Here is a 10,065-nt window from a genome sequence, read left to right as displayed (position 1 = left end):
TTATTTGTGACTAAAAATCACAGGAGATTTCTAAAAGCATAGGTATATTTTTTCTGAAACTATTATTTATTTATTATCTTTATTGCACAAAAGAAAAATCTTGCAGTACAAAAAGGCGGACTTAATGCTTTAAAGCATTCTCTACCAGTCAACCTCGAGGCTAAGCAGAGAGACTGTGAGCGGTGCTACAATTACAACAGTAAAATCAAAACAAATGAAATAAAAGAAAGCATACTAAATAAACAATAGGCTACTAGACTCGTATCGAATTTAGCACATGAAGTTATTGTTTTCTGTAGTATTTGACTTAAGAAATCAATATTTATAGCTTGCGGGCATTAAAAGTGCGTGATGACTGCGTATTTTTAATTAAAGATTTGTGTATGTTTTTTTTTTTTAATTATGGACTCCGAAAACGGTGTTGGCCAATGGAGTGACGTCACATAATTCAGATCAACTATGGAAATTAGAGGTAGTAATCTAATCTCCATAGAAGCAACCTCTATTGTATTAAAATTCATAGTCGTTGACGGATGTGACAATGTGAAATATTTTTTTCTAAATATACTGACGTCATGACATAGATATTCTATAGATTAATATGGCTGATGTTGTTTTTGCCTGATCACGTAAATTAACTTTAAATAATTTTTTTGCGGGTTTTTAAGTCGTAATAAAATATGGTACTATTTTTTTTGGTTTAATTAGACAGTAATTAATAATATAAGACATACTTTGAAAAAGGGTCAAGTAGCCTATTGTACCCACGCCACACGCCTTTTTTGAACTCTTTAAAACACCGGTTGCATAAAATACTATAATCAATCATGCGCTATTTTTTGTAAATGTTTTACACTAAAACCTCTCCAAGTAGTTAATATGATAGAGTCAAAAAATCCTTACAATTAATACTCATTATAACATAAAATACGTTTAGAGACAACAGGTATGAACATGTAATGCTAGTCATATACCTATGGCAATGCTTTCGAATACCCAATATGCTGGTCTAGATGCCGCATCAGTTTCCACAGATGTAAAGCCTGCATGGCATCACGGTATTTCCCACGATCGCCCGCCGTTTTCCTGTCGCGATAGCAGTGAGGCTCTTACGTTGCTGTGGTGTAATAATCAAACTCTCTCTATCTGGTGTCGAAATTGTTTATTATCAATTTTCTTTCACAACGCTTATCAATCTTATCATAAAAATAATTTTAAAATGGCATCAAAAATGTGCACTAATAAAACTCTATTAATTTAAATAACGTCCTAATAGTATTCAAGTAAGGCACCGTAAATCAAGATTTTCTGAATATGTAGCTGCAAAATTTGAGAATTATTCAATTGACAATGAATGTTGCTTCTGGGTAGGAAAAATGTAATGATGTAAATGGAAATGTTTGGACTGACTCCACAAGACAGGCCTAGCCTAGTGTGGTGGTCAAAGGTAACACACACACATGTAACTTTTTGGCAAATAAGCTATTTTTATTTATTTATTTATTATTTTATTTTATTTTAATGCAATATTTTCCAGGAGTGGTGTAGGATACACCTTCTGAAAACTTAATGATACCGAAATTTGGGTTAGTTCTTAGAATCTGAACAGAAACTGAATTTCTTCAAATCAAAGAACATTTAGTAAAATTAGGTATCACATTTACAGGTAAGGTTTCAATGTAAGCTTTTATTCAAAATTTTGCATTTTGCATGTGCCTATTTCAAAGTAGTCTCTGGATAACTTGGTATTTTTAATTTTAGGTACGTCAGAGAAAGGTAACTGGGTGGCTAGCCGAATGGCACAATCGCTCACGAAACGCTCACGAAACGAAGCGCTAGTAGATATCTATCTCTATCGCGCTTGCGTATTGGCGCGACAGAGCCAGCGGCGTATCGCTTTCGTTTGGCGTCGGAGAAATGCCATTCGGCTACGGGGCCTGGAACTGGTTCAAAACCTTGTTGGACAATTTTATAAAAAAAAGGTGTCTTAATTATAATAACATTCACGCTTCAGTTATGTAACGCTTATATCAAATATGCAAAATAAAATGTTTAGACCCGCTAAGTTTAGTATAATATCACTGCGTACATTGTCAGTGCTCTGAAACTGGTCATAAGCACTTAAGTAGTTTATAGGAAAATTATGAGATTAATAAAGTGTTTAATTATTCACAGGACTCAAGTTCTACAAATATTCTTCATCACTCTCTCAAAAATTACACTCAATTCAAAACAGTCTCAAGTGTGCTAACTAAAGACGCAATCTCGTAAAAACGACAATAGCAAGTAACGTCAGTATAACTTACTTAGGTTTTATGGATATAATGGATAGTTTTGTATCTAGTTTAATCCAAATGCGAAATTAAGCAATCGTAAGTTATTCTGTTGCCTGGCCTGGATCCGAAGCTGCCGGAGTGAGTGACATGGGAAGACTGCCACTGCTTCTACAAAACCATATTAAATTTGTTGTGATAGATTCAGAAACAATTTGGGAAATGCAATATTTATTCAGCAAAAAGATTTTTTTAAATCTATTTTCAGTTTAGGTACTTGTTAGAATCAAGTAGGATAATAAACTAAACATCCCGCAAAGAAAATAAGAATTTGCCTCATTCTGCCGAAAAATGGGCGAGAAAAACAGAGGCAACGAAGCCGGAGTTTTCGATTACAGTAGCAGGCGGGATTTTGATACTTTTTAAGAGATTCTTAGCTATATTTCGCTAGTTGGTACGATTTAACATAAGTGTAAAAAAAAACAACTTACTGTTGCGGACTCGGTGGGCGATGTACATCGGCGCGTACGCTTATCAAGCCACCACCGCTGAGGAACACACACATTAGTTTAAAGTAGTGAAGGCCTGTAGCCATTAGTACCGACAGTCGTTGAGCTTGTATCATACTTAGTTGAATCTCTCTATCACTTTCCCATATTGGGTGACATAACCAGTTGAGTATCGTTCGCCATGGACCGTCAACAATTGTACCTACTTTTGGCTACAGGCCGCTTATAATAGAGTTTTCAATATTTGTGTGTGGCAGCGTTTTAATGACCAAAAAAAGGAAAATTCTTGCTCAAATGGCACATTTGTTTTGTATAAATGCCAGACTTGTTACGATGCGTGAGAAATGTTTAGATGAATCATTTTGGTGCTGCCAATACCAGCCGGCCTTGAGTGACCTTTTTTCCACGAGATCGTTATGCATGAGACACTACATTGGATTCGAATCGGTATAGGTATATTTTAATCAGAATATTGACGATGCCCTGCCACGGAAATTGAAAATCAAATGTATACCCGCCTCTATTTTAGCAATATTCAAAGCAATAGAGACAGAATGATGAAATTTCCAACTCAATAATTTCGTGTTGATGATGTTGACGTATTATGCATGCTCACTGATAAATTTAATTAGAAACAAAACTGAAAGCAAACAAAAATGAAAAGTGTTTTTTCAGCTGTAGAGTCGGGTGTGCATTGAATCTGGTATGAAAGTACGCACGCTGAAACTAAAAATATTTAAATACAACACAGGCCTGATTCCAATTTAATAAAGGTATAAGATAATAAATAAATTAAAATTGTTAAGTCGCCAATTCGATGGCAACATACTACTTATATGTTACTTGTGAACAATAATAATATTTTTTCCCCTCACTAGCTCGGAAACACATGTTTTGTCCTTTAATACCAGCGGGTAAAAACGCATTTTATCCACTAGTGGGTAAAGTAATTTGACCTTGAATAAAGTCAAATCAACTGCTTTAAAATTGATAAAAGTAGGTGAATCTAGTAATAAAGATGATTTACCACCTCTGAAACTACTGGAAGCAGTGTTAAACGCATTTTTTGCGTTGTACTTTCCTCGCTATAGTGAGCGGAAAAGTTTTGTGTTACACTCGGGTGCAAATGTATTTTACTTCTCGTGTGTTAAAAAACTCGCAAGTTCAGGATTCTATTCTAGAACCACTCGCTTCGCTCGTGGTTCAACTATAGAATCCTTTCACTTGCTCGTTTTTCAATTCCACACTCGGCGTTAAAATACAACTTTGCCCCCTTGTATAACAAATAACTATTATTAATCTCGATTCCTGCGACCCACGCACGTGAATTCTGTAATATCTTACGAATGAAAAATGCCTATGCAAATATTTAGTTCTCAGAAAAACTTTATTAATCAGCTAGTACCGAGTCTTTTCGGAAGTGCTTAGAATCTCAGTAGCTAGGGCACCGATTACTCATTAAAAAGAAGTGTTTTTTTTTTTTCAGCAAAGTGGCCACATGCATAGTTACGTATCAACTTTCATGGCGACCTGGAGGAAATTACAATGGCGCCCGAACTTTTTTATAATAAATACAAATAAGTGTAATAATATTACAATAAAACTTACCCGTTCTCGTCCTGCGAGTCTGTGTCGCTGTCCATACGCATACGCTTCGGTTTTGGTGGAACAGGCACGCCCGGAGTATCGCCCCCACGCCTGTATTGCACCCCAGCCCTCCGCGGCCTCAATGCTTCTTCATACTCGAATAACTCCCGATCAACATTTGCTCTAGCCCGATGTGACACCTCTCCTACAATTCTAAGCGGTTCGGTTTGTTCTAAGCTTTGAACTTCAATTTCAGTTGTTGTTACTTCTACATTTCGCCTGTATTCGACCACGCCTCGACGATGCCTAAAAGGTTGCGTCCTTAATGGTGCTAGAGTTCCAACATTTTGTTCATAATCATCGCTTTCTTGCGAAGACAGAGTGTTATCAATTCTGGTTGTATTCGCAGAACTTATCTTTCGTCTGTATTCGACCATGCCTCGACGTCGCCGTGGTGCCAAATATCCCAAGCTTTTATCGGACACGCGAACGCTCTGGCCAGGAGTCTCGAAATCTTCATCAGTTTTGGTAGTATTTGCTACGTTCGCGTTCCGTCCGTATTCCACCACGCCTGCCTGTTTTCGTCCCATTCTTGGTGCTAACGATCCCAAGTTTCGTTTCAATTTATTAGAGCTCCGCTCTGAAGATACAGGTGTAATGTCATCTTCAGATATGGAGTTATTTTCGGAAGAGTTCTCTTTGTCAGCAACACGTTTCTTAGCTTGAATTGTGGTGTTTTTGTCTTTGTCATATAATAAACTTTTCTCATTTTTAGATTCATCCGCTGTCGAGCTCTCGTGCTCAGTGATCTTAGGAGCACGAGTGGTAACATGCAAATCCCTTATTATCGTATCCGTTTCACTCCCTTCATTGAACAAAGAACTGAGTTTTTTAACAAGCTCATCGTCTTCTGGTTTCTCTTCCATTTGTTTGTTCCGAAGTGTGACATTCGTAGTTCTGGCACGTTTTTCCAAAACTGAGTCGTTTGGTGAACCACCACTGGATAAGTTCCTTTCTTTAGTAAGTTCTTCTGCATCTGGTCTTTCGCTGTAATTCTGTCTAATTGTAACATTCTCTTGTTTATCGCCCGTGTCGGAAGCAGATTTGTTCTGTGAATCGTCGCTGGTTCTTCGTTTGTTTAATTGGAATTCATCGTTTATGTGTTTTTTGGCACACGACTTCTGACCACGAATTGTAACATTGATGTTTTTGACCGTTCCCATGACAGAATCGCTTCGTGATTCCTCACTATCTTCATTTAGAGCAGGGCTGAGGTTTTTTTTGAATTCAGAAGCATCAGCGTATCTGTTCAGACCACGTCTCGTGACATTTATGTTTGTAATACTTCGATTTGACTTTTGGGACGCATCGCTTTCGTAATTGGAATAAGATATTACATTTTCAACTATTTCGGAGGAGTCACTGCCCAGTCTCATAGGTTGTGTAATATTGTCATCTTTAGCGTCCGAAGTAGCCTTGCTACGAAAAATATCGCTCTCCTTTGACAGAGAAGTCCGTTTCAGTGTTTTGTCTGCAAGTTCTGTTACAGTATTTTGTCTCTGATCAGAACGTTTAGTAATAATCTCATCTCGGGTATCCGAAGTGGAATCCTTGCGAGACGTGTCACTCTCTTCTTTAGAGGGTGAAGTTCGTTTGTCAACTTCGGATGTGTCACTTTCATGTCGTCGGATGTTTTTCCTCGTGACATTTACGCCCCGTACGAGACCGTCTGACGAATCCTTACGGGACGTGTCGCTTTCTTTAGACGGAGAAATTGGTTTATTAACTTCGGATGTGTCACTTTCAAGTCGTCCAATGTTTCTCCTTGTGACATTTACGCCCCGTATGAGACCGTCTGACGAATCTTTGCGGGACGTATCGCTTTCTTTAGATAAGGAAGATCGTCGGTCTACAAGTTTGTCTTTATTTGGGTCGACTTCGGGATATGAATGCTTAAGTGAAGTGTCACTCTTTGTCGGGGAAAGTTTCCCATGAACAGAAGTATCGCTATCTTGTTGCGAGTCGTCGGGTCGAGCGAGCCGGCGGCTGCGGCGCACGGGAGTGGGCGTGAAGCGGGGCGTGGTGTCGTCGATGGAGAGCGAGGGCGTGGACGCGGGGGTGGGGGTGAGCGAGGCGCGGCGCACGCGCGGCAGGCTCGTGCGCCGGTGCGAGACGGGCAGGCGCAGGCGGCGCCGTTTGCGACTAACATAAATAAAGAGTATACATATTACAATTTGGCCTTGGACTGAAACCCGTGGGCCTGAGATGCCTTCTTGGGTTTAACCATACAATTCTAAACATTAATAAACATCAAACCCAGTAAACACGGTGCTCGTGAGCATTGCGAGAGATTTTAACCACGCATTTTTGAGGCTAAAGGAATTTTTTTTTAAATTCACATGAGGAAATTTTGCCAAAAAAAAAATTTTTTTTTACTGTTTTCGAATGTATTTTTACATAAAAAGTAAATGTTATTCATAAAACTAGCACTTCAAATGAATTTTGACGTTTTTTTTTTCTGAAAGCCACATTTTTGAAAACTTTTATTTCGTACTTTTGGACATCTATCAATGAGGATAGTGACACTAATTCTCCATAATGGCATCAACATCGTTAAAAAAGCCTTTTGTACTGAGTAACAATAAGAAAATTTTTTTTTTTTCAATTGGTCATAACTCTGAAACTAGGCGAAATCTAGAAAAGTGTATATGACATTTTAGTCATAAAATGGGATCAGGAATATGTTCTTAAAGTCTCTCGCAATCCTCACGAGCACCGTGTATAATAAACAATATGTTCATCGGCATCGTAGTTAAGTCTAGTACGTTTGCTACAGTAAAAATATAAGAGCAGAAGGTAATTATTTACCTACCTAGGCGATCCATAAGTAATACCTACACAAAGCCTTTAATAAATAAAATCATTACTTACCTACATAAAAAACATTAAACACGTGATATAGAATGAACCTAACGTTAATTGTTTCGTGTCGTGTATTGTTTTGAACTTATGGATCGACTAAGTACGGAGTAATTGTAATTATCGCTCATCTTCAGACACCCATGAACCTATTGTTTTCTTGTTTGTCGAGTTGAGTTAGTAAGTAAAAGGCGAAATAAACAAATGGCATGTCAAAAATAATAAAAATAGCAAAAACAATGTAAACACAAAAACCACGAACAAAAAATATATTAACCGCGGACAAAGGCGGATATCTGTTCTCAGGCGACGATGCTTGGCAAGGTTGTTGCTCCGGTCAAATGAAGCTGATCTAGCGCTACCTACCTATAAAATCTTATAGGTAGTGCTACCTATGCAAGACTATTGTAAAACCTACCCAGTAGAACGGCATAAGACTGTTATGATTAGGTACGTACTATAAAAATTTACCCCCTTATTCATAAACGTATTCTAAAGTTATCAAGCCGATAAAGTTTGTCCCTTTCCGACGTATTGGTGTGATAGAAAAGGACAAACGAACTTTATCGGCTTGATAACTTTAGAGTACGTTTATGAATAAGGGGGTTAAAATATATTTCACGTATTTTAAAATACATAATTTATATATTTTTAATTTATCAATCACTGATCAGCCTCACGGAACAATCGTGCCAAGCAATACTTATAACTAAAGACAAATTGCAGTAAATCTCCCGTTAAATTGAAATAACCTAAGTAAAGTGTGGACACGAAAAAATCTGGTCGGACATGGAATGGTAAATCTTTTAATCAAATGGGAATTTTCAAGCAGCACTTTTTTCAAATAATTTATGGATATCAAACAACATATTAAACATAGAAACATACTATTAACTATAGGCGACCTAAGAAGTTTAGCAGTGTATAACCCATGGTATCATTATTTTTGTGAACAGTGGCTTCTGGCTGTCTTTACAAAGTTTTCCTATTAAAAATAAGTCAAATTTTTAATTAGATAATCAAACTTTATACGTTATTACATGTTCATTTCACAATGGTAAACATTTTTCTAATTGTAATCTGATTGAAATAGTTATGAGGTTTTTTAACTTTGGTGAATTCAACGTTTTCACAAAAAAAGCTCTCCCATAGAAAATCTCCCTTTCAGTGCTTGGAGTAGAAAGTCTTCCGGACTTCCAAAGGTCGAATTGGGGTTCAGGAAGTTTTCTTTTTGGAAAAATACATTTTAACGTGTGTAAAACAGCTTGTAAAAATATAACTCCAGTTGTGTAATTGGGATAGGAAGCGAGTGAAGATTGTCAAAAAACGCTGTTCAAGAAATAAAATGTATGATGGAATATATTTGGCCAAATCTCACACATTCTCATGCATTATAATGAGTAGGTTTTATTTAAGTATAGTTTTATACATATAGATTATTAAAAATGGAAAATTGGTTTAAAATGTGCACTCGAGATAAAAAAAAATACCATTTCATGTCCGACCAGATTTTTTCGTGTCCACACTTTAACTTGATCTTTCCTTATAGACCATGGTTGACTGGTAGAGAATACCACCTGGCATTAAGTCCGCCATTTGTACTTTTTTGTATTATGCAATAAAGTTTAAATAAAATAAAAAACAAATTTTCTAGTTACTACCTACTTTGTTTGCATCTATGTAGGTATCTAAAAACTAAATCTATAAAGCCAAAAATTTCTACTGTTAAAATGCTCTACTACTACTACTTTTCTACTAAATACTTACAATACTTCTACTAAAGGCTTACCTGCTGCCGATTAATTGATAATGACTTGCTATTTTGTTGATCACCGTCCCTTTCTTCACCATTTTTAGTTGTTTTGTTTCTGTCACACTTCTAAAATCGCGACATTACAAACCATTTTTATTTTCAGTTGAAACACCATTAGGTTTGTCAGTTACCTAATCTAAGCAGGGAAACACGTTAAAAACGTAGAGTCATTGCGATTGGTCATCGTCCTTAAGCGGCTGTTGACTTTTCCTCGTGAAATTCCCGTGAAAACGCTTAGGCTAAGTTCAGACGCGCGGGGACGGTTTAAGGTTGTCAATTTGTCACATCAGTGTTGTATAGGTACATGACCGAGCGCAAGATCTTCAACCGCGCGTCAGCTTCAAACCGCCATATCAATCATTTGTACAGCTGGCCTCGCCGAAATGACAATCGTTGATGCTAGACGCCAATCGAAACTCAGCCTGGCTCTACCGCGCCAATACGAAAGAGCGATAAAGACAGCTAAGCTATAATAAGGATGTTATCGTAAATGTTTGCGCATTTGGTACGTACCCAGATGAACTGCGCTTCTGAACTTAGCCTTACACTGAAGTTCTTAACAATGTGAGTCGTATCTGGTAGACTTAAGGTGTGATTTGTGTTTACTGTTGTGTATATACGCGGCTGGGATAGCCCGCGGTCGTGGGCGGGATATTTGGCAGGTTGACTCATTATGCCGTGCACATAATTCCTTAGTTCTCGACTTTGTGTTCAAGTCAGAAGGTTCTAACTTTTTGCATCACAATTTTTCACATGCTCATCTGTAAACTACTTGAGTACATTTTATAAATCTATTTTTATATTCCCATGCTCTAGTAGCATGTGGGAAAATATTTGTCGGTTTACCCACATACCTCAAGGTCCATCTTTGTAACAAGCCACTAAAGCTTAGAATAAATTTAAAAATAAAATTACTGCCTTGGGTGATACTTCAACTCACGGCAACTGGTGGAAGAGCGCTGGA

General features: G+C 37.3%; 1 protein-coding gene across 1 annotated transcript; it reads right to left on the bottom strand.

Annotated features, from left to right (window-relative positions):
- Nucleotides 1-2,105: 2,105 nt before the first annotated feature.
- On the bottom strand, nucleotides 2,106-9,139 carry LOC125232025 (dentin sialophosphoprotein-like). The gene is made up of 4 exons (XM_048137636.1): nucleotides 9,078-9,139; nucleotides 4,391-6,571; nucleotides 2,765-2,821; nucleotides 2,106-2,444 (listed from the first exon to the last, which is right to left on the bottom strand). The coding sequence occupies exons 1-4, from the start codon at nucleotides 9,137-9,139 to the stop codon at nucleotides 2,378-2,380; spliced, it is 2,367 nt and encodes a 788-aa protein (XP_047993593.1). The 3' UTR covers nucleotides 2,106-2,377.
- Nucleotides 9,140-10,065: the final 926 nt, after the last annotated feature.

Source organism: Leguminivora glycinivorella, chromosome 12 (assembly GCF_023078275.1).
Source record: "Leguminivora glycinivorella isolate SPB_JAAS2020 chromosome 12, LegGlyc_1.1, whole genome shotgun sequence".
NCBI classification, from domain to species: domain Eukaryota; kingdom Metazoa; phylum Arthropoda; class Insecta; order Lepidoptera; family Tortricidae; genus Leguminivora; species Leguminivora glycinivorella.
The sequence above is the reverse complement of the archived record's forward strand: the minus strand, read 5'-3'. Positions and strand labels throughout refer to the sequence as shown.